General features: G+C 52.3%; 8 protein-coding genes and 1 non-coding gene across 9 annotated transcripts; 5 read left to right on the top strand and 4 right to left on the bottom strand.

The window, feature by feature from the left end:
- Window positions 1–1790: 1790 nt before the first annotated feature.
- Window positions 1791–3579, top strand: B0T23DRAFT_404085 (uncharacterized protein; the record flags this gene model as incomplete). Its single annotated transcript, XM_062838860.1, has 3 exons — window positions 1791–1877; window positions 1933–2044; window positions 2096–3579. The coding sequence occupies 3 exons, from the start codon at window positions 1791–1793 to the stop codon at window positions 3577–3579; spliced, it is 1683 nt and encodes a 560-aa protein (XP_062694785.1).
- A 2252-nt stretch (window positions 3580–5831) lies between these two features.
- Window positions 5832–6991, bottom strand: B0T23DRAFT_378590 (uncharacterized protein). Its single transcript, XM_062837108.1, has 3 exons — window positions 6827–6991; window positions 6408–6664; window positions 5832–6196 (listed from the first exon to the last, which is right to left on the bottom strand). The coding sequence occupies exons 1-3, from the start codon at window positions 6959–6961 to the stop codon at window positions 6187–6189; spliced, it is 402 nt and encodes a 133-aa protein (XP_062694784.1). The 5' UTR covers window positions 6962–6991; the 3' UTR covers window positions 5832–6186.
- Window positions 6992–9186: 2195 nt separating this feature from the next.
- On the top strand, window positions 9187–10531 carry B0T23DRAFT_130487 (uncharacterized protein). The gene has a single exon (XM_062832186.1). The coding sequence runs from the start codon at window positions 9357–9359 to the stop codon at window positions 10050–10052; it is 696 nt and encodes a 231-aa protein (XP_062694783.1). The 5' UTR covers window positions 9187–9356; the 3' UTR covers window positions 10053–10531.
- Window positions 10532–11092: 561 nt separating this feature from the next.
- Window positions 11093–12246, bottom strand: B0T23DRAFT_130485 (mitochondrial 54S ribosomal protein YmL38/YmL34). Its single transcript, XM_062832185.1, has 3 exons — window positions 12223–12246; window positions 12061–12145; window positions 11093–11740 (listed from the first exon to the last, which is right to left on the bottom strand). The coding sequence occupies exons 1-3, from the start codon at window positions 12235–12237 to the stop codon at window positions 11445–11447; spliced, it is 396 nt and encodes a 131-aa protein (XP_062694782.1). The 5' UTR covers window positions 12238–12246; the 3' UTR covers window positions 11093–11444.
- A 1623-nt stretch (window positions 12247–13869) lies between these two features.
- B0T23DRAFT_453150 (histone-lysine N-methyltransferase set-9) lies at window positions 13870–16879 on the top strand. Its single transcript, XM_062841165.1, has 2 exons — window positions 13870–14361; window positions 14462–16879. The coding sequence occupies exons 1-2, from the start codon at window positions 14260–14262 to the stop codon at window positions 16682–16684; spliced, it is 2325 nt and encodes a 774-aa protein (XP_062694781.1). The 5' UTR covers window positions 13870–14259; the 3' UTR covers window positions 16685–16879.
- A 749-nt stretch (window positions 16880–17628) lies between these two features.
- Window positions 17629–18978, top strand: B0T23DRAFT_130448 (uncharacterized protein). The gene is made up of 3 exons (XM_062832184.1): window positions 17629–18063; window positions 18135–18570; window positions 18641–18978. Exons 1-3 carry the CDS (start codon window positions 17737–17739, stop codon window positions 18739–18741), a joined length of 864 nt encoding a protein of 287 aa, XP_062694780.1. The 5' UTR covers window positions 17629–17736; the 3' UTR covers window positions 18742–18978.
- A 400-nt stretch (window positions 18979–19378) lies between these two features.
- Window positions 19379–19452, top strand: B0T23DRAFT_t143. Its single transcript has one exon. It is a non-coding gene; the product is annotated as a tRNA-Asn (tRNA).
- Window positions 19453–20230: 778 nt separating this feature from the next.
- Window positions 20231–21787, bottom strand: B0T23DRAFT_378576 (uncharacterized protein). Its single transcript, XM_062837107.1, has one exon. The coding sequence runs from the start codon at window positions 21345–21347 to the stop codon at window positions 20490–20492; it is 858 nt and encodes a 285-aa protein (XP_062694779.1). The 5' UTR covers window positions 21348–21787; the 3' UTR covers window positions 20231–20489.
- Window positions 21788–22215: 428 nt separating this feature from the next.
- On the bottom strand, window positions 22216–23617 carry B0T23DRAFT_441124 (uncharacterized protein; the record flags this gene model as incomplete). The annotated part of the gene is made up of 2 exons (XM_062840753.1): window positions 22329–23617; window positions 22216–22290 (listed from the first exon to the last, which is right to left on the bottom strand). Exons 1-2 carry the CDS (start codon window positions 23223–23225, stop codon window positions 22216–22218), a joined length of 972 nt encoding a protein of 323 aa, XP_062694778.1. The 5' UTR covers window positions 23226–23617.
- Between the last annotated feature and the right edge of the window lie 7 nt (window positions 23618–23624).

Raw genomic sequence — 23624 nt, 5'->3', positions numbered from 1 at the left:
CGAGCAGATACGGACACTGAGTGACATGGACAACGGCAGAGGCGACGCCCCCCCCCAAGAATGACCTAAGAAACGCCCCAAGACGCCCTGGACTTTGACGCTCCAAAATCTAGTGGCCATGGCGTGATTTTGTCCCTCCTTCGTTTGACCTCAAATCTGCAGGCCATCGCAGGCGGGCCGCGGCTAGATGCTCGTTTTTAATCGCAGACCTAAGCCAGCAACAACCAAGTATTGTTGAACATGGGATGGTACAACCAGGCAAGCCTCCTCTCACTCATTCCGTCTCTGCTGTCAACAAGTGCCATACGAGTGTCAACTAGGAAAACAATCCACACACCGACTTGTTGACGTGTCGCTCCTTTGCATCACCCACAACACTGGCCTCCCGGGATTGCACGCAAGAAGCAAGCAAGCAAGTAGTAATTGTACCAAAGGTCACCACGGTGACAGGGTGCAATATGATAACGGTGCGTATCAAGATGGACATGGATATGGATGGACATGATGGAAATGGACGGGACTGGAAACGGGTATGGCTCGCGGTGACTTGGACAGATTCGTCGTCAAGGTTCACGTACCTGCCTTGGATTTTTCATCCACTCAGTCATGAAAACCTTGAAGGATACTATTCACAGAAGGAGCAACAGGGCCCGAGTATCAAGTGGAAGTGGGTGGACAAGTACTCCCATCACACGTTCGTTCCCTTCACCCTTCTGGCACATCTTCCAGGTTCCCATCCCATCATAGATGCCCCCTTCACTATTCACCGGCATGGCCTATTCGTTCGATCGTAAAGGGGATGGGCTCTCGTGGATCCTGCCGTGCAACTATCGCGGCGAGGATTCTTTCGCCTAACTCGTCTACCCTTTCCCTTTTTTCCATCAACCACAGGGATCCCTTCCTTCTTTCCCTCTTCACCATTTACTTCAGGGATCTGTATCGCCGTCAAGATTCCGTCTCCTGATTGTTGGATCAAGGCTGAGCTCTGCCAGCTTGTTGACTTGGTTCCTCCTCTGTGATTCTCACTGTCTGGCACGACGTCACTACTTACCTCTACAGTATCCCTAGCACCGGCATATCTTATTCCGAACCCAAGGACCCTCCGTCCAAACCATTCACTCAGCCAGCCCCTGCAAACCCGGGACCACATCCACAGAAAGTCTTCGCGGAAAGCAAGAGATCCATAACCAAGCGATACCAAACACCATCCGTGCCAAGTGGCTTTCTTGACCGCCGCCGCCGAACCACATGGCGTGGGGGAGGACAAACGATAGACCCGTCCTCTATCTTTCCCATGTACTCCACGCCTTGTCCATAGGAAAACCCTACTGTTGCTCCAGGCCTATTCTTGCAGTCGTTGTTCTAGACACCACGAGGTGTCTGCAAATGTCAAGAGCGAACCCCGAAAAAGCCTTTTATCAAGACCAACGCCGCCTACCACTTCCTCTCCTTTTTGGCCCATGTCTCACACCACCTGACATATGCTCAGGTTGACTTTCCCTATAACCCTTCACACGACTCTTCACGCGACTCCACACCCTGGGTCTACCATGGCTTCTACTTTACCATCGGCACTTCCTTCGGCAACACCTACATTCGCCATGTACCTATTCACTTCAACAACAGCGAGGCAGCGTTACGCCAGGCTGCGGCACTACATGTACAAGCACACACAGCTATGGGACGGCGTGGTAGCAACTCTGTTGATATGTATGGCACAGCTTATCATAGCTGGTATCAATCTGATGCTGGACAACCATGGCGTGGACTTTCCCCCTTCGATATTGGCAATGGTCGCCGTCTTCGTCGTCTTATCCGCTTGTGGGTGTGTTATGCCCAGACTGGAGGAGTTTTATCAAAAGCACCTGAGCCGCGCGGTAAGTGTCTTACCCCCGAATGAACGCTTTGGCCTCCCCATACTGACATGAGCAGACCAACCTCCTCAACCGACACATGTCCATCGGCTTCACCATCCCTTTTGTCATGATCTGTCGCGGACCACTTGCTGATGCCCGCACCGTGGGGCTTGTTATTGCTTGCTTCGGTAAGACGCTCGCATTGGACATAATGTGGGGGATATGCTAACACAGACAAGTGCTCACGGGAATCATCAACGCTGTCACAACGTATCTCCTGGCTTTACCGATTCACTCGTTGATGGTCCGCTGGAAACGATCATGCACTCTCCCCCGCGAGTCGGATAACATGGAAGTGATTGAAGGCCGCAGGGAACGGTGGAGCTGGATGTCGTCAAAGCTGATATTCGAGCCCAATTCCATGGCCAGCAGCTTCAACTTCGGTGTGTCTTGTTCCGGCGAAGAGAGCGCTTGTGAAGGGACCCGACCCCCGACTTCCCTCGAAAATACCCCGCCTACAGTGGTACATGAGACACCGAGGACAGGATTTCGAGGATGGCTTAGCCGAAACCCGGTGTTGGTTCTGTGTTGGTTCCTGACTTTCACCGTTGGGATTCCCCTACGATATGCGGTGCATCGTGACGCCCCTCTTGCGACCTTTCTCCTCTTCGCCACTTGGTTCACTATGCTGGAAGTTCAAAGAGCCGTCAAAAGTGCCCAAGGGCTCGCTCCCTGGATACGAATCACCCTGACCGGTTCTCTCAACGCGGTACTATGGACTTCGTTTGTCATGATGTCGTATATCTACGTTGACGCTGCGATTAGTGATCGAGCCTTGGGCAAGATGCTGGACACCTTGCAGACCAAGACAACCCTCTCCCACCTCCTCCTACATAGTGTCAACGGCGGAGTCGATGCCGAGGGAAACAAGCTCAACGTATCCATGGCCGCAGGCGATATCGCCCAGTCCATCTTGAATGCCGGTTTGGTGGCCTGGGGCCTAAAACTTTATGAATACCGCCGCCAGTTACTCTCCCGCGCCGGGTTGACCGTTCTCATAGTCTCCTCCATTCTCGCCATCGGCAACGTCGCGTTGGGTCCTCTCTTCACTCGCGCCATTGGCCTCGGCCCCGCCTCCCGCAACATCGCCTACACTGCTCGCAGCGTCACCATTGCGATGGGTACCCCGGTCATGATTACCATGGGAGGCGATGCTAGCCTCAACGCGACCATGGTGGTTATTAGTGGGATCATCTTCCAGATGGGACTGGGGTTTGGGCTTGGTAGCTGGTTGGAACGGACGATTTTCTCGTGCTTCGTCAAGCAGCAAGAGGCAACTGAGAATACCTCACCCGAACAGTCCGAGGAGAAGCCAGAAGGAGAAGCTAAGACTGAACCTAAGGCGAGCCAGGCTGAGCTGCTCACTGTGCCCGTTCGGCGGTCATTCGACCTCGAGGCTCAACAGGCACCTACGACAGCACCTACCATAACTCCACCCGCACAAGGCGAGGGAATGAACGACCCGCATACGGTAGCGGCTGGTCTGACAATCGGTATCAACTCAGCCGCCATGGGAACTGCATACTTGTATGAGGTCGGAAGTGAGGCGGCGCCATACTCGGCTCTGGCAATGATGGCATTGGGAGTCATGACGGTCGCGTTCGCAAGTATCAAGCCGTTGGCGGAGTGGGTGGTGGCAAGCGTGGGCGGGACTATGCCATGATCTTACTACCTACACGACCTAGAACTCGACAACTACATACCGACACGATACCTAAGAACACATTAATACCCATGGACACGACCCTACAATATGGCCAGCAACAACGACACCAGATACACGGAAATAAGCGAACAAAAGGATTCCATCGATTGAACTCAAATTACCCTACATACAAAAGCTCCTCGTTGAGCGAGTAGAGCACCCTCGTCTCACTTTCCCGCACATTTCTCTCTATGTTTTCCTAGTTGTACATACCTACCAACACACATTGCATGATTCGGATGAGAGCAAGAGCATCATCAAACGGGGTGGAAGCACGGGTTTAACAGGACAGTCACCGCCGCCGCATAGGACAATGAGAGGGACAGAAAAGCAACCAGCGAGGCAACCTGGCCAGCTTAGAACTGCACAAAAGATCATTCGGCAAAAGCCAACACCATATCGATTCACAACGGACAATGGGAACAGAAAAGAATGTAAAGGGTATGACAAGGAACGAAAGTCATGGTTATGAATCATGCTCTGATGCTCACGATAACGACTATGGCCGGATCACATTTTCCTTTCACTTGGTTTCGGGGACAGAACTGGCGTATTGGTTCGCTTTTTCTCTTTTTCTTTGGTCTTTCGGTCAGTCGGTCGGCACGGTTTCTAGGTGTGCGTTTGACTATCGTATCATATACCCCATTTCTTAGAACTCTTTGCGGTCGAGCACTGGCTCCCGCGGTTTTTTTTCGTTCGGGTCGTTTCTCATCATCATTTTCCTTTATTCCTACACTTGGCAGACACCATCAAATGGGTCAAAGTCAAGAGTCAAGGGCCATTGGGGGTTCAGGGTTCAACCCGAGTTCGGGCTGACGACATCAAAATCTGGACTGGTGCGCCGTGGTATTCTGGAGTTTGTCAAGGCAGCTACAGTTCTACCCATTTCGCTGCCCTGGATACTGGATCTGGGGGTGAACACACACAGATGCAGATCTTCTTCTCGGTGATGGCTGCTGTCCTCCCCTGAATCTCTGGAATCTCTATCTCGATCAAAACTCAAGAAAGGTTTCATGAAGAGAAAGACACACACACACACATACACAATATTTCAGCTTATTAGAGTATAGAAATAAACCAAGTATCCTAGCTTTTTAATCACCATCGATGGGGCATATCATGCATGTCATGCATGCATGCATGGACAAGGCAGTCCTCCGCGAGATAGTATTCACTTGAGATCAGTTAGTTCTCTGCTAAATATGGACGGACTTGATGAGGGCGAAACCTGCTAGCTACTACTTGGCTCTTTTCCCTCGGAGCCTCATTTTTTTTTTTTTTTAGGAGAATTCCAGTAAGAGGAAAATAATAATTAAAAAAAAAAAAAAAAAAAAAAGAAAAAGAAAAAGAAGACAATCATCCAGATATTAAAGTAGCGGGAATGAAGAAGGTAAGACTTGGCCACTTACCTCTAGCTAATAAAAAGCCCTAATGTAATCATATGTAGGACTTGGTAGCCAGCATGGGCATAATGTAGGTAGGTAGGTAGGTAGAGACTTAGGTAGGTAGGTAGGTAGGTAGGTAGAGAGAGGTACGGATCACGCACGCACGCACGCATACATATATACATGCACGCTGCTTGCTCAGGTAGACTAGTAGGTAAGTATGGTAGGTACGTAGTCAGTTAGTTGCTCATTCATTGATTGATATTCTCACTTTTTCACACTTTTACACTCTTAAAATTCTACCTTGGTTAATGATAGTGTGTAAGTTTTGGTTGTCGTCAATAGCCAGCGTCAGACATGGCGATGGATGGATGGATGGATGGAAGGATCAATGGAAATGGTTCATGGAAATTGAAATTGGTTTCTTTCCAATTTTGGTTTGGGAGTTTGATGACCTAACTAACGAAGTACATACATACCTCTCGCTTCTTATCTGGTGGTTCGGTTCGGTTAGTTAGGTTCCATTCAGTATAAGTTCTGTCTTTTCTTCCTCTCGAACCCTATTAGTTATATTAGAGGTATGCAAGTAGCTAAGTAGGTAGGTACTTAGGAACCACTTGGGTGCTTGCTTGTCTGGCCGTCTTATTTACTTGGCATTGGACCATGTTTCCGTTGTGCATCGATAGGTACCTACCTCTAAGTCGGATGTGGGAGTGTGTGTATCTGAAAATGTGGAAAATGTTTTATTTTGTCTGCTTTTTTTTTTTTTTTTCGTTTTCCAACCCCTATCCGGCTGTTTTCTTTTGGGTCAGTCCCCCCCCCCCCCCCCAATCAGCACTTGAACCATTGAGAAAATTGGAATCAGCGTTCCCTGGCTGGCCCTCGTTGCCTTCTTCGTACTGCGTACAATAATCCGACATTATCAAAGTTCCAGTGACCGCATAATGGCGTAATGCATCATCGCGGCCATCATCTTTTGGTCTTCGGTATAAAGAGTCGTGCTCCCGGTCTCATCCCTCGAATTCCTCCTCTCCTTCGTACCATCGCAAAGCGCCGCGCTAGAAGCGGAACCCCTAATATGTCTTGTTTCCTACACTGTCATGCACGCTCTCAGCGCCCTTTGAAGTTCCTCTTCATCAGAGGTAGTGGTCATGATTTGTTGTCGTGGCGTGTCGGGATCCTACTCGAGCCTGTACCATTCCCCAATGTCGTTGTCAGCAACTTTTGTTCGTTTACGATGATGTCCGTCTCGCGATGTACTGGTGTCACTTGGTAGTAGCGGCGGCCGTCACCACACACCACCAGATAACCGCAACACATGTCCACCTCCAATATACTCTCCGTGCCCTCCTTCTCCTCCTTCTTCTTCTGATTCTTCGAGGATAAGAAATGCCGACTAACCGTTCAATCAAATGCAACCCACTAGCCGTGTCCACGATGCCGCTGATCTCGCCGGGCTTCAACGCAAAAGCGGCATCCTCAAACTCCTTTTGCATGTCGCCGCGTCCAAAGTAGCCGAGGTCGCCCCGCTTCCGAGCAGAGGAGCAGTCGGACTCGGTCAGGGCCAGCTCGCCGAGGGAAATGGAGCCGGACTTGATGCGCTGTTCGAAACCTTGCAGGGTAGTGAGGGCTTCTTGCTTGGTGCGGGTAATCTCGGACTGTCATTGGTGGTTAGCGACGGTCAAAAAGAGAGAAAGAAAAACAAAACGAGCGCAGCGAGCAGCCCTCGGCAGGAGCCTCCCCGGAGGGGCCGCCGGAGGCAACAACAAACACCAGACACTTGGCCGCAACTTGAAATGGACAACGGGGAGGGGACTCACCTCGCGCCAAGAACTGGGCCTCCTGCTCTGGTTGTGCTTGACCAGCAAATGCGCACACCTGATCTTTCCTTGTGGTTGTTGTTGCTGTTGTTGTTGTTGCTGCTGCTGACTCGTAGGCGAGTGGTACTTGGCCATGTAGATCTTGAGCTTGTCGACATCGGTGCCCGAGGGCGGCTCCCAGCGAGAGGTCTTGGTGGCGCTGTTGAAGTAGTAGGGCAGGTTCTTGGATTGCGAGTGGCGGACTTCCCAGTCTTCGGGGAGACCGGTTTCGATGGTCTGGGAGGGGGGAAGGGGGGGGTCAGCTCTGTTGTTCTGGATGTTGCGAGTGGTGGGTTGACTTGCGTTGGACATTATGACGGTTTTGGTGGTGGTGGTGGTGGTGGTTGTAGTGGTGATTGGTTCGGAGGTCGGTTCTGCAAGAGTACGATGTGGTTTGCGGTCAGTAAGTGCCTTAGTCGTCGAGTACTGTAGGCCGGTAGCCTTGTTGCGGTCGCGATGTCAACGGGGAGAAGGAGGTTCGGGCGCAATTGCGACTCGCGTGATCAACCAGTGACTGCCCGGCGTCGTGACGTACCTTGAACTGCGCAAGTAGAGCTTCAAGGCTGAGAATTGGAAAGATTGAAGATGGGAGGAGAAATGGGCAAAGGGAGAATTGAACTTTTCAGATGACCTGGCGGCGGGGGGGGAGGAGGAACAGGCAGAGAAACATGCAGCACTCCGGCCAAGACTCTCCCGGTTCTAGGCAATGGAGCTCTCCGTCGTCAGGGACGTCAGCTTGTCGGCGGCTCCACACCTCACAAGGCACAAAAAGCGGGGACTTTCTCTGGGGGAGCGGGGTCGGGCAAGGGGACAGGTACATACCGTACCGCCCGTTGTGTTTTCCGCGATTGGGGATTCGTTGGCGGGGACGGAGCTGTCAGGGGCACCATTTTGTTAGTGTGGTGTGGCAAGCCGGGCCAACAGGTTCTTGTCCTTGTCGACATGTTTGTTTTCATCGAAAAGGTCACAGCTCATAAAACATGAAAGAATTCTCGAGTATCCAAGTACCGGCCCGTTGGTTCTCGACAACAGGAACCGAAGCTGCGAACCTGCAGCCCGGTCGTGTGCTGTGTAGCATCGGATGAGCACCATGATCCTCGTCGCCCTCTCATGAGCCATCCACACACTTGTCCATCCGTCGTCTGCATCGGGACACCCCACGCAACAGTTCCTTGGGGCCTCGTGATTCTCCGTGCATAGAGTGGGTGCCACACGGACTTGTATTTGGGTCACGGGTGGGCGGGAGGAAGGAGAGGATTTGGCACATGGAGATGGATTTTTCAATCAAAGACGATATTACATACTATGTATGATATTTACAAAGGCGTCCATCCCTTCTGAAGCCTCATGATATTTGACAGACAGGTGCTCGTGGTCGACTCAATGACGTCGTTGTGGATTCCAGTAGTGTGTACACTCTTGTCATTTTGTGTGAGACCTGAAGCCCCTGATGCGCTGTAATGGTGTATCGGTCCCTGTTGACTGCGTCTTGTCCTCGCCCGTTTACTCGAGACATGACACCAAAGAACAAGACACTCGCTCCAGTGAATTGAACTCGACAAGTTTGGATCGAGGCTGTTTGATACACTCGAGTCTCCGTCGGCAATAAGAAACAACGAATCATGGCTCATGCAAAACCGGGCATCTGAATGGAGGCTTTGCCAAATAATGGTCCGTCTGCAACAAGCAACACTTTTCGGTCAGACTGCCTGCCTGGCCTGTTACTCGCAGCCTGGAGTCCAGTCCAGTGTTCTGCCCCTGACCGTGACCTCTCCCAAAGCGGCAAGGCGGTGAAGGGTTTTGGCAGTAGCAGCCATCCCTGTCACAATCCGTGGGCCCCGATTTTCCAAGGTCCCAGGGCTGTTTTGCTCCGGCCGGCAGGGCAATTGTTGTTGGGCGGCAGTTGGCACGATGGATCCCTCCCCGACCGAACGTGACTGCAGCACTCAGGGCGGGCATTGCAGTGGAGGGAGGAGGGAGTTGTCGTGCCTCACGCCTTTCTTGCTCATTTCCTAGGCTGGCCTTCCACTTCACCTGCAGTGCCTCTTTTTTTTCATTTTCCATTTTACATTTTCCACCTCCGGCTTTCCAGCATCTTTTTAACCCATCTTGGGACTCTCATTCTTCCACGGACGAACTTCTTCCTCTTTAGCAACAATCGTTCGAACTGCTGAGAAGTATCCAACTGCTGTTACTACCTAGCTTACTTACACTATTCAACTTCCACTTGACTACACTAGCAGTTTTTTGCATCCTTCCGCCACCCGACAAGGAAAGCCAACCAAGCCAATCCTTGAGATCGTCAAGCATTCAATTAGCGATCCGTCCATCCGTTCATCCATCCATTTCTACCATTCACCCAACAACAACTACCACCACCACCAGCAGCACCCACACAAAGAAACGGGCACAACAACATTTCTACTTCATCCCGCCTTTCAACTTTTACATCCACACAAGAAACACACACACACACAACACATCAACCAAAATGTCGTCGCCCGCCCCTTCTAGCACCGGTGGCGCCAAGGAGAAGAAGCCCCTTGAGCAGATCACGTTCCGCTTCTGCTCCGAATGCAGCAACATGCTGTACCCCCGCGAGGCCGAGGACGAGAACAAGCTGCTCTTCACCTGCCGCACCTGCAACTTTTCCGAGCCCGCCACGTCGACGTGCATCTACCGCAACATCCTCAACAACGCTGCCGGCGAGACGGCTGGTGTCACGCAAGATGTCGCCTCTGATCCCACGGTGGGTGTTGTCTCTTCTGTTTCTTCTGCTGCTGTTGGTGATGGTGTCGCCTCGCCTGCGTCGACCTTGCCCCGACCCGCGGACGGATCGACCTACATCTACTGCCAGTGCTGTGGCGTCATTGAGCTGTGTTCGAACCACTTTGCCGCCCCTCCCTCCGACTCCGAAGCCGGCAGCGATTGCGAGTCCCTGTACGACCAGATGGCCGCTACCACGATCGACATGAACGACAACAGCCATGTCTGGGCCTCCAACAACAGCAGCGAGAGGGAGGCCATGGCCAGGGTCCGTGCCGAAGAGTACTTTTACAACTTGGTCGCCTTTGAGGACTACGAAGAAGAGGAGGGCTCCATCGAGTTTGAAAACATGGAGCTCGACGACACCGACATGGACATGACAGCATCAAGCCAACGGCCTGTTCAAGTCCCGGCAGCTTAGGAAACGACCGGCAGACGACACATGTCCCGCTCTCACGAGGTTACGACTTTTTGATTTTACGGTCACAGCGATTACGGTTGCGGCATATCCATTACATCAGGATTATAATACATCTATAATCATGGCGGCGCGGTTGTTCGCCCACCTTTGGGATCACAGCACCCGACACACGACTGGCACACAGCACAGCATAGTACAGCGCATACCCAAAAGTCTCCGTCCGTCTGGTGGCGGGGTCTGGTCCGAGAGGCGATGACCTGGATTTGGCTTAATCTTGTCATTTGCTCTGGCTTGCATCGAGACTAATCTTTTCTTTTCTTCTTTCGTTTGCTATCTAGCTCCCAAGAGCCATCAAGGAATGCCCTGCCTGCCACCACCCGGAAGCTGTCTTCTTCCAGTCACAGCAGCGTACTTCGGAAACCGGAATGGTAAGACTCACTCACCTGTCTGGGAGGGGCTCACCAGAGTCATGGGTTAACAACGTTACTCTTAGAAACTTTTCTACGTCTGCTGCGATTGTGGTAATATTTACCAGTAAAGGGGGATTCACTCCTTCACTCGGGAGGAATAGGGCCAGATCGATCCTTTCCATAGGCGGACAGGCGGGCGGTAGGAAAAACACAGGTTAATTATGGGAGGTCATGATGAGTTGCATTACAGCGGCGTTTGTACACGGTTAAGTAAAAAGGACCGCGGTTCAGGGCGTTTGGTTTTTCTTTTTTCAAGTTTTGGCAGGACACTAGTTTAGAGATGGTCTCCTCAACAATCTTGTGGATAACTTGAACGTTATAAACATGTATACAGCTATCTTGTGACGTGGAACAGTGATGTTGCTTTGCTTGACATGACATGTAATGTACAGTAGTATACACAGATTGGGACGGCATGCTTCATGTCCCGAACTGAAGTGACCCGTAGACTTGATCGACTGGTGTGATGTTGGCTGCTGCTAGCTGTTTGTTATCCGAAATGGCGCTTGAATAGAGGCCGTCGATGAGACCATATTCTGATGTGATGTCCGGTGTGTGAAGCCGTCATAACTCCAGAACATTGTTGTAGTTTCAGTCGTATAGACCGGGCCATCCTAAGTCCATCCAGGCAAGCAGACCACAGCTCCGTCAGATATCAATAAAGTGATGTGCCGTAGCGTCCTTTGTCAGTCATCACCACGGCACAACCCGACCAAACCGACACATGGCCCTCCACGAGAGTCACCAGGTCACTACCATGACACATCCCACCCAGCACACTCCTCTTCACTTCAAGGAGCGTCACGCCACATCCCACCCAGCACACTCAACTCTTTTCTTCACGGGTATTCATATTCATTCCATCTTGATTCTCGCTCATCCATCGTACATATATCCTTCCCCCATGATCGATCAATCAAGCCTAAGCCTGCATAGGCGCCATACTCAATATCTTGCTCCACTTTTTCTTTCGCAGTTCCTGGCCCACAACACCATTGATGCGCGATCCGATCGGGTCGCCGGCCTTGTTGATCAAGACACAGGCGTTATCGTCGAAACGGACGACCGAACCATCGCGTCGCTGGACTTTTTGCTTGGTGCGCACTACCACGGCGTGGCGGATGTCGCCGCGCTTCACTTTGGTGGCGGCCGAAGAGGCGGCCATACCGGCCGAGTCGGCGCCGCGCTGTTTTTGGACGACTACTACTATGCGGTCGCCTGGGGGGTGTTAGTACTTTGTGAAAAGGGGGGGAGGAGAAAACACAAAAGGAGGGGGGGGGACAGGAGGGCAGAAAGGGGAGGGGGGATAAGAGGGGGAGGGAAAATGAGAGGGGGGAAACAAGAGGGAGAGGAGGCAAGTATAATATGTGTAGGGCCAGAGGTTCCTTGGTCGGACGAGAAGAATCGGACGGGATGGGACGGGTATAACGGCGACGACGGTGTTGGGGTATGAAAGAGGGATCGGGTAGTTCGTGTAGATATAATATGCTCGAGTCGACGACGGGTTCGTGGGTATATAATGGAATTCAAAAGCATACCAATAGAAGCATGCCTCTTTTGGCCGACAACCATGGCGCATTCCACCAGGGCAGCACCCGAGTTGTCGATGCAGTTGAGCATCGTCTGTTTACAGTTCGCCTGGTTAGCAACAGCACTTTTCCCTCTGTTTCGGTACAAACACAACAAATGAAAGAACTAACCTTTAGTTGAATCATCTTGGGCAACCGGTTACTCTGTCCCTGTTACCGAGCGAGTGGTGGCTGAAGTTGGCTGTCGAGAGGACCGAAACCCGGCAACTGAATGGGGATTCCACGGACGCCGCGTATCGATTGATGGATTGATTGATTGATGACCGGCCGGCCGGCTGCTGTCCGTCGTGCCCGCCGGACGCGGGGACCCCATCGAAAATTGTTTGCGGGATTCCTTCCAGGTGAGAGGTACGTACCTTGCATTAGGTAAGCAGGCTAACGCGAGAAAGAGAACTGAAGGGGACGTAGCGAGGCGCGCCAAAACTTGGACGAAGAGTCAGTGGAGCCAATCGGGAGGGGTGTCTCATGCATGCTCTCTAGTGTAGCTGCTTTTTGACTAACGCTTTGGGGAAGTAGTTGGTCTGAAAGTGTGTGTGAGAATCTGAGGCAACAGAACATGTGAGGACTCAATGACCGTAGTTGATGTGAAGATAAACCTGAGAATGAACACATTTTATAAGAAATCATTGTTGGACAAAGAACTGTCGAATCGTCTGTATTTGTCCAGGAAGATAATGAGTGCGGCCATTCTGGACATAATCAGACAGCTAGCCCATGTACCACCTCAGCCAGCTTGCAAACAGCACTGCAGATTCTGAACTCGATATTTGCTAAGATTCAACCAACTGAGACTACATTGATTACCTGTTAGATTTCTACCCAGCAACTTTCAAGACAAGTTACATGTCTAGACAGCGATATATCCATCTCTTGAAAGCGTACTCAAGATGATCGTAGTGAGTCAAGTCCATTGCCAGCAACATCCCCATCTGGTTAGAAACATTCCATCAGCCCTGACCCAACCACCAATGACAACCTCGGCGCAACCAAGCTCCAGCCGGGATGGTGTCTCCCCCAAGTCCCCGCTCCCCCGTCGGCTGTTTCTCCAATTGTGTCTTTTGGAATTTGGCTAGACCACCGCTACCACGGCAACAGGTGGGATCGTGAAAAGAGGAGTAAAGAGGCGAAGATTTGCAATAACGGGCCCCTTTTGTTTTGTTTCTTCTCGTCCCCTTTTTCCCTGTGTTTTGTGACCATGTTTCATATTTCTCCATCGACTTGAGCAGTTTTATCTTGAGCTTCAGCTTATCCTCACCCCAGCTTCACCACCAAACGGTTTGTTGCTGTTCTTCCTGTTACAGCTCTGGGTAGAATAGCAAGGCCCTCAAACAAGGCTATTGCCTCATCCCTGCAGCCAAAAGCAAGAAGAAGCCCGCACCACCTTGCAGTTTGCTCGCATTTTCACACTTCGTTCAGTTCTCGCACAGCTCGCTCGGCCGAATCCATAGACAAGAAGTACAAGAATACATATGACGGCAACCCGCCTCGCCGGACCACTCCAACTCCATTTCCTCCCGAGTCCGACCAACCACCAACAAGACGACCGCAAAAGGACCCTCACCCAAGCTTGACCTCCATCCCCAGTCATTCCCAGCTCTTCAGCTTTCTCAAGGTTTCGGCCACCCGCCCTTCTTTGCAACCTCATTCGCGACCACGTCCTTGTCCTCCCGTCAACGACCACCACCAACAACAAGTCTGTCCCTTTCGATCAAAGCTGCAGCTTCAGCTTGAATTTCAATACTTTGTGACCTTGGCTGTCACCACCACCACCACCACCATCACTTGACTGCGCCTGTCATTGTCAGCCACTGTCGAGTCGCATTGGCTGCAATTGGCTTCGTTGCAGACACACATCGTGAGACCTGAGGCCGCATTCACTCCCTTTGAGGTCAGCCTCAGCTCTCAATTGCTGACAGAACGAGAGTGTGCCTTTGTTCGCTCCTTCTTCGATTCGACACCCATTGATCTGACCACTTTGGCGTATATCGCATCCGCTCTTTCTGTTTGCAGAGGTGGACCGGGAACTTGCCTTTTCCCCTCCTCACTCAACCAACACCACATCATTTTAACAAACCAACAAACCGAGCACTTTCATCCGCGGACACAATCACTGTCCTTGTCGCAGCAGTCGGTGGCCGACCTTGCACCATGACGAAACCCCAGGGTACGGGTGGGAAGAAGAAGAACCAGTTGACGCTGGCTCAGCTGGCGGCTTACGATGATATCTTGACGGACGCGCTCGTTGACCATGTGAGTATTTTGCGGTGTCGGTGTTGGTGATCGGATTTTTGGTGGTTGCTGGCTGCCGTGCGCGTGCGAACTGATCACTAACCTGGCTCCCCGAATGCAGGCGTACTACTGGACCACCATCCCCAAGAACCGCACATCCTACCACCCATCTAGAGGCATCAAGGAGGAGGAGATTACGAAAATCATCCAGAACCACCTAATCGTCGATCCCGACATTGCGACCGCTGAAGAGAAACTGCTTGCCACCGACGGACTCAAGAGGTTCTGCAACACGCTCAAGACCCCCCGAGAACAAAATGACTTCAAAGCGCACCTCCGCCGATACATGTCCATCTACCTCCCCGACTGCCCCTTTGAGGTCAACGCGACCAACCGCTACACCATTGTCACGTACGAGGCCAGCATCACGGCCCGCCGCTTCATTCAGCGCAACGAGACCATCAAGTATCTGGCTGGCATTCAGGTGGTGATCACGCCCGAGGAGGAATTGGAAATGTCGTTGCGCAAAAAGGACTTTAGTCTGATTGTGAGCAGCAGGAGCAAGTCCACCAGCTTGTTCATGGGCCCGGCGCGGTTTGCCAACCATGACTGCAATGCCAATGCCAGGCTCATTACCAGAGGGCAGGCAGGCATTGAGATCATTGCGTGCAGGAACATTGAGGTGGGCGAGGAGATTACGGTGACGTACAGCGAGAGCTACTTTGGCGAGAACAACTGCGACTGCTTGTGTGCGACATGTGAGAGCAACCTGAGGAACGGCTGGAGGCCGGTGGACGGAGAAGCGGCGGTCCAGAAGAGTATCGAGGACGAGCAGCCGACCGAGTCATCAACGCCTTATTCATTCCGGAGGAAGAGGCGATATGGGAGTACCGCTCTTCAGGCTTCGCGCACTCCTTCAGTGACGCCCGATATGCGCCCGCGCGTTTTGCGCAAGTCACAGAGCCAGATGATGCTGGATGAGAGGACATCGACCACGGATTCAGGACAAGGAGCAGATGGTCAGAGCCGCAAGCGAGCGTTGGAAATGGGTACGCCCCCTTTTACGCCCACCAAGAAGCAAAAAACCACGCAGTATCCGGTTGTCCCGATTGCTCTTTCGACAGCGCCCTCTAGAGGAAGTTCGGACAATGAGACGAGCAAAAGTCCTCTCTCATTCAGCACGACCAACGATAACGTTACGGACGCCACGTCCCAGGGCAGTGAAAGCCCGGGACCCATCATTCTCTCACCAGAACCCACTCCTATTAAGCAGGCGACAGGTCTGTTGAAGCAGGAAGAGGGCGTCAACGAGGTGGCCGTTCAGCAGGTCCCGGAAGCTTTCACTCCGCCACCTAGTCAACCAACTGAGGAAGAGCCGCCGATGGTCCGTCCTGCATTTGAGCGTTTGGCTGCGCGAGATAGGATGAGCATAGCCAACCTCATTTCAGGCCCCTCGAGTCCCGCTCCGCCTTTGGTTTTCTCGGTAGCAGAGGTGACCACGCATAGGCCAAAGCCTCAGACTCTGCAAGTTCAAAAGACAGATCAGACAGCTACGACCAGCACTTTACCGACGGTTACAGCGGCCGTACAAAAGGAGGCCCCGGTTGTCAAGACCGAGAGCCCCGTCAAGCCTATCGTTGGCCAAGACGAGAAAATCACACAGGTTCAAACTACAACAAAATCATGCACCGCATCGAAACCCAAGGCGCAAGCCGCCGCCTTGCCACAACACCACATGCCCGTACCAACAGCGCCCCGCGGTCGCGTCCCCCGCGATTATACCCTCACGCCCCTCCTGCTCTCTGAGCCCGAAACGGCCTGGATCATGTGCACCCACTGCGCCTCGGCCTTTGTCCAAAAGAACGCCTACCTGACCAAGTCCACCTGCCCCCGGTGCGAGCGACACTCCAAGCTGTACGGCTACATGTGGCCCAAGACGGAGAAATACGGGCCCAACGACAAGGAGGAGCGCATCCTGGATCATAGAATGATCAATCGGTTCCTAACTGCGGAGGAGGAGGCGAGGGCTAGAGGGAGGGTGTATTGGAGAGAAAGGATGGGAAGCAAAGGCAAGCAGGGCTCTTCGGCCCCTTCTATGAAGGGGACTCCTGCTGGGGAAAAGAATGAGCAGTCAGCAAAGAAGGAGCAGAGTCAAGGACAATACGTCCAGGAACGGTTTGCTGTTCGCAAAAAGGTCAAGGTCCAGGTTAGAAGTACGGTGCCGACGCCTGTGATTATGACTAAGAAGGACGAGGTGGCGGAGGCGGCTGCGTTGGGATTGAGGCGGAGTGGAAGGGCGAGGAGGGTTAGTGCCAAGCTTGCGGATTGTGAGTTGGACTTTTGATGGTATGGCGATATGAGAGACGAGTAATGGGTTATTTGATTGCGATGGACAAAGTGGGTGCAGTCGGCGGGATGAAAAGATGAAAGCCAGTGCTTGGTGGTAATCGTGGTGCGATGAATTAGATATATATGGGTAACAGCATATTTAGCGTAGGCGTCAATCGAGCTGTGTTCAAGCATGCCATAGGTACTCTCCACGAAACATGTCAACACAATTGTGGAATATTGACCGTGGACTTGTTGACGCCGATGTTTCCAGCGAGCACTCACTCATCTCCAGAGCATCTCCAGAGTGTCTTTCCGGTCAACGCACAGACCACTTCCGTATTAGTACAGTATGTCTACATTTCTTGCTGTTCTCACGTTCTTGTCGTTTGAAACTTTCGAAAACAGCGGGAGCATCGATGTTTGCGGATGGAAAGAACTGAGACTGTCTCATCCCAAGCTTAGCTCGAGTTTCCGCATGCGATGGATATTCTCTGTATCTCTTCTCTGCTACCCTCAGCTTCACCAATTGTGTAGGAAATTGAAATGGTACGGTTGTACGTAACGCCTGTGTAACCAATTACAAGCTTGGAAAGCCCGCCGTGGACCTGCAGCTACAAGGTACCTTAAGTAGTACTCCACAGGCGACACGAACCGGGAGCGCGACGGACTCAACTGTCAAAGCTTCCACTTCCCCGTCCAACCACCCATTTTTACCAGCTGCCTCTCGTGTCTCTGCCATCTGCCCGTCCGGTCCAACATCTCTCTTCTCCCCACAACGGAGCTGGAGTGCGTCGTTATCTATTGGCTTGTCGTCTTTTCTCTTATTCCCAATTCATCGTCAGTTCTGATACGCAGCATAGTACGTATTGTTTACCATTGTGATAGCTTGTGGGAGTTGCATCGCGCGCCTGGTCCCAAAATCCACACTCCCACACACACACACACACACACCCTCGACGCGCGCGCGCAAGGTCAACCGGCAGTCCCCAAACTGACGTCTTTCTCACCACCCTCTCTCTCTTAGATTTATATCATTAACGGCACCTCCCGTATCGTTAGCCTACCATGTCTGAGAGCTTCAACGAAGACATCATCGAGGACTCTCCCGCCGCTCCCTCTGGCGATGTCGAGATGACCGAGAGTGGTGCTGTTGCCGAGGGCGCCAGCGCGGAGGACGCGCCCGCCAACAAGGACGAGCTCCCCTTTGCTGAGGAGTCGGCCGATTCGCCCCCGCCTCCTCGCGTCACCTTTTTGCAGTACCTTTCGAGCCCCATCGTCACCTTGATCGTCGGCACCGGAGACCAGGAGACCGTCCTCACGGCTCATCAGTCCCTCCTCGTCCAGAGCCCCTGGTTCGCCGAGGCCTGCGCCGACTTTACCGATGATGGCAGCGTATGTTTTCCCACACCCTGAGTCGGACAGACAGTCAAGCTAACCAAGTGGAATGAATTGATACAAACTAGCCCCGCCAGATCGAGCTCCCTAACGACGACATCGACGCCATGGGCTGCTTCCTCGAGTTTTTGTATACGGGCGACTACTTCCCCAAAAAGGTTCCCGGCCAGCGCGCGCTCGAGAAGGACCCGTCGATCCCCGAGGTCGACCTGACGGGCGAGCAGCTGCTCAAGCACGCGCGCGTCTACACGATTGCCGAGAAGTTCGGCCTCACCAACCTCAAGAACCTGGCCTCGTCCAAGATCCACTGCGTCAACTCGACAGCCAAGGGCGAGATTGCGTACGCGCGCTACGTGTACGAGTTCACGTCCAAGGACGACACCACCATTCGCGCGCCCGTGGCCAACTTTTGGGCGACGCGGTCGCATACCCTCCGCGCCGAGGCCGAGGACGAGTTCAGGAACTTGTGCTTGGAGTTTCCCCAGTTCGGTTACGATGTGCTTAGTACGTTTTGTCCGGTGGTGGTGGTGGACGCTACCAGTTTGGGAGGAATGACAGCTGACAAAGAAAATAGCCCGCGTCCTCGACGAGAAGCTCAAGCGCGAGCGCAACGAAAAGATGCACCCTGGTACTGGCAGCGCTCGCAAGCGCCCCAGACACAGCAGCCAGGCTTAAGCAGCGGCGGCGACGACGTCTGTTGTTTGAAGCGTGGGATCTACTATCGAGATCATCATCAGCCAAGTGGTGGAGGATATCATTTGATGGGAGGACAACGCGTAGGAGAGAACATGGAGGACGAGGACGGGAAAAAAAAGAAAACCGAAATGGTTTGGTTTATCATCACAACACACAGACAGACAGACAGACAGACAGACACACACGAAACGAAGTTTGGTTGCCGCGACAAAGGAAATTCGCAATGGGGGGCGGCGGCGGCGTTGGCGTTGGCGCAGACAGGGAACAATCAAACAAACAAAGCGATATCAATCCATCGATCAATCAACCACCGGCTTTTTCCGTTCGATCATTCCATTGTTATCTCTGCTATCTTTAGTCTGCTGCCGCGGATGGTACCTATGTTGCGACTGGCTTGGATGTGACGTCGTTGGATGGCGTCGCGTCTCGTTTTTGAGGTGGTTCGTTCACTTTCATCGCCGCATTGTATCATATTTGGCAAAAGTCAACAAGGGAATCAAAATACGCGTAAATGGTAGGTTCTCCTCGTAGTAGATGCTGCAAGAGGTAGGTAGGGGCTTGGTAGCAGAAGACTTGATAAGCTTACTATTGGAAGCGTCAAAATCAAGTTAGACCATCCCTCGTGGCGCAATTGGCTAGCGCGTCAGACTGTTAATCTGGAGGCTGTAAGTTCGATCCTTACCGAGGGAGGTGGTTCTCTTTTTTTTTTCCTCGCCTTTTCGTATGTTTTTTACAGATGCTATTTGCCTGCTAACTTTCTTTTCTTTGTTAAGATAACCGGGCTGGTGAATTAATCAGGGGAGTAAGTAAGTACGTACTTGAAGTAGAACAATACTACGACTGGAGTGTACTGTTGTACGTACGATACCTTACTCGTGTCTTTCTTTGTACTGCATGCACTGGATTATATGAAAACACTACTAGTCAGCTTTCCATACAATGACCTTAACTTACCTATGTAAGCCGAGATAGGCGGCCACATTAAAGGTCACGCAGATTATAAGTACTTACCTATACTCGGTACCCCGACGGGAAAAGAAGTTTCCATCTCAAACGAAAGGGGAAAGAAGGGATATATAGTACCATAATGCCAATAGTCGGGATAATATATCTTCTCTCTTGATTTAAATTACTGTCCACAGCCGTCAGCCCCTATTCATGTATCTGCTGCACACAAACATCTTCACAGTGTTGTACCTAGGTGGCTTCAAGAAAGGCAGACACGGAAGCTGGGCCTCCAAGGGTTCCTTCCGAATTGGCGCCAAAGCTGCTTTCCGAGACTTACAACAAAGTAGAGCTATTTTTGTTTTTACCTGCAACTCTGATCCCGAAGCGGACTGGCAGCGACTGTAAATTGATGATGCCATGCGAATATGTAGCGATGCTCGGGTTACTCGAGTAGCTTGATTAGATTATCAAGTGTTTATAAACAACAGGACGGAACTCTACGAGTTTTCACAGAGACCAAGTCAGCTGCCAACCGCTGGGGGGGGAAGATGAATGAGCAGGACTAGTTTGCAATGAACTGGATTGATGGCCTTGCCTACCTCCAGCAACAGCCAAAATGTTAACCTTGAAAGTCGAATGCCGCCGGCGGTTCACGATCACTCAGCGGAAATACAACCCAACCATCATGAATGACGAAGCTCGGAGCCATCGCCGAGTTGATAGTAATGTTAAATTCATTATTCATAACCGTATTATCACAGCTTACTTCCCGACTGCAGTCACTCCTTCTCCTCGTGCTTCCACCCCAACACCCGCTCAATCTTTTCCACACTCCAGAACGCCTTGTTCCCCGACATATCCCCCTTGATCTTTGTGCCCGGCCAATACTTGTTGACCAGCTCCTCATTGCTCAACTTGGCATCCTCGCCCACCACACACCTCTCGGGACTAACCACGTTGAAAATCTCGGCTCCCTCAAACTTATCCGCGTTCTGCACAGCGGCCAAGCACGCCCTCGCCGTCGCCTGCGGATGCACCCAGCCCCAAAGCTGCTTAACGGCCTTCTCGTTGTTCCCCGCATAATCCTCCTCCACCTCCTTCTTGGGCGCCACCTGGTGAATCCTCAAGCACGCAATCTTCATGCCGGGGAACCACCTCGCCATCGTCCTAGCCTGCATCTCGGCCTCCTCCTTGGCGAGCGCGTACGCGTCCGTCGGCTTCTGGGTGATTTCCTCGTCAATGGGGAAATAGTCGAATTCCAGCGGCTGGTTCGAGTAGACGAGTCCGATGGCGTTGACGGAAGAAGCATAGCAGAACTTTTGGATGCCCAGCTCGGCGGCGGCGCGCATCCCGTTGAAGGCGGCACAGACGTTGTTGGAGTGCACTTTGTGGTCGTCCTTGTCGACGGGGTCGGGGATGGCGGCCAGGTGGATGACGGCGTCACACCCCGCAAAGGCCTTGAGCACGGCGTCGTAGTCGCTGGCGGCGTCGGCGGTGCGCATTTCGGTCTTGGGGGTGGAGGGGTCGGGGTCTTGGGGGGTGCGGTTGATTTGTACGGTTGCGTGGCCTTGGTTGGCGCAGAGGCGGACGACTTCCTGGCCCACGGTGCCGCGGGCTCCGGTGATGGCGATCTTCATGGTGGAGGAGAGAGGACGGGGGGGTTATTTGGGTGTGATTTGGTGTGGTGACTGTGAGCTGGGTCTTGCTGTGTGGTGTGGTGTGGTGCTTGTTGATGGAGGATCGGGAGGTCTAGGATGGGTGGTTTCCAGAGACGGAGAGGAGGAGGAAGGCTTTATGGGCCATTTTTAGGGGAAAAGGCGTATGACGTTTACGTGGGGCTCGCCTCATCGAGATGTGTGTGGACAACGAATTCACAGGAGGATTCGTTCCTGTCGAGCTGCAATGACGGACCGTTGGATTCGGCAAGAAAGAGAAAAGTGACGTGTAAACATTGGTGACATCATCGATGTTGGACTGCCCCACTCGTGATGGGAAAGAATACTTTGGTTGCTTCAACGTCGCAACAAGGAAAAGACAGTGAGCCTTTTGTGATGTTTATTAATCAACTCGAAGAATGACTATCAGTCAAGGGGGCTCGAGGGGGGCTGCGGATTGAAGAGCACAGTGTGAGGGGGGTTTCCCTTTGTAGACAACAATCTTCCGACCCCTCCCACGACATGGCCATCAAGGTTCTCACCACTCCGACTCCAACAACTGGAAAGCGCAATCTTGGCATCAATTGGGGATTTGGACGCGCAAAATGAACACTGAAGCTAGGTACCTAATGTTGGCAATGGCGAGCAGAGGGCATGTTCATTACCGCAGCAGAGGTACAAACAAGTTCATCAAGTTCTATTGTATTTCTGGCCTCTTGAATGGTCAAGATTTGACCCTCCCCGTTCTGGCCCCCTTCCAGTTTCTGTTCTCGTTGCCTGCCCAGCCCCAGCCCCAGCCCCAGCTCCCCCTCCAGATCCTCCCCCTCCTCCCTCAATCACAACCCCAGCATCACCACCAGAACCCAAACTCAAACTCAACCTTGAACTGGAACTCGAACTTGGATCCACACCCGTAGTCATTGCACTATTACCATGCGCCCAATAACTATCAGGCAAACCTACCGAAACGACGGGGGGCGCTACGTTGTTATTTGGTCCTGGTCCGCCTCTACTGGTACGTGTACCGCGACCTGCAGTAGTAGCAGCGGCGGCAGCAGCCATGGCGCGTTGAGTGAAGATGGAGTAGGATGGGGGTCTTATTGCTGTTTCTCCTTCATTTGCGGTTATCCTTGGCCTTCCCCTAGGAACACCTCGTGATGAACGGCCGTGATGAGTTAAGCCCGAGCCGTACAGGTGGTTTATAAGGGGGTAGTTATTGTAGTAGTGTTCACTATCCCCACCACTACCAAAGACTGGGGGTAAACCATTATGTGATTCGTACCCACCTCTGGGAGTCCCTCTGGCACCTCTCATGTTCGCATTCGTTATTACCCTACCTCTAGAGGTACCTCTACTTCTACTACTACCTCTAGCATCATCGCTACCTCTAGCACTACTTCTACCGCTACCACTACCTCCAACATAATCGCTTCCTCTACTGCTCCCCCTACTTCTACTTCTGGTCGGCGACATCGGCTGCAAGGCAGGTGATCCCAGACTTAGGGGACTGGGACTGGGCCCAGTGATTACCGGACCGCGCGGGATGGGTGTCAGAGGGGAATTGGCGTTGCGCGTGGTGGTGGTTGTGGTGGTGGTTACTAGGATGCCGCCTAGAGTGCTGGTGCCGTTACTGGTGCCGTTGGTGGTAGAGGAGGTGGTAGAAGAGGTGGTGAAGGGGTCGTTGGGGCTAGTAGAAGTGAACAAGTCGGAGGCGGATGAGGAAGATAAGGAGGAGGGAGGAGGGTTACCGTTTGTACCGTTTGTGCCGTTGGTAGAGGCATGAGGGTTACGCCGTTGGGAGACGGAAGAGAGGCATTGGTCGTGGTCGGTTGAGGTGGTGTAGGCTTGGAAGGGTGCCATTTTTAACTTCTACCTATTGGTTTGAGGTCGGGGGTAGATGGAAGGGGAAGTAGTGGTGTAATGGGCGAGTTCCCAATGGTGCTGGTCATGCAGGGCTGGAGTGTTGAGGGACGAAGGGTTGAGCTGTTACTTAGTATCGGTGGAGGTAAAGTAGCTGTCCTTTTAAGCTTTGGTGTACATGGTGTCACTTGCTGTTGATACATTTGGACATGGAGGAGTCATGAGCACAGGTGAGTCAAGTCAAGATGCTGTTTGTATTGAGGACGTGTTCACGAGAATCAGGGAGAGCAATCACTGTTAGATGACCGTCACATTACTACCTTCAACCTTATCCTGCTTCCAATTTTTCTTTTCTGTTCCCTTCGCAAGCTTAGGTAGTGAGAGTAACGAGCTTTTACA

The sequence above is a fragment of the Neurospora hispaniola genome, assembly GCF_033458365.1.
Source record: "Neurospora hispaniola strain FGSC 10403 chromosome Unknown B0T23scaffold_3, whole genome shotgun sequence".
In the NCBI taxonomy this organism is placed as follows: domain Eukaryota; kingdom Fungi; phylum Ascomycota; class Sordariomycetes; order Sordariales; family Sordariaceae; genus Neurospora; species Neurospora hispaniola.
This window is presented reverse-complemented; position numbering and strand designations above follow the sequence as displayed.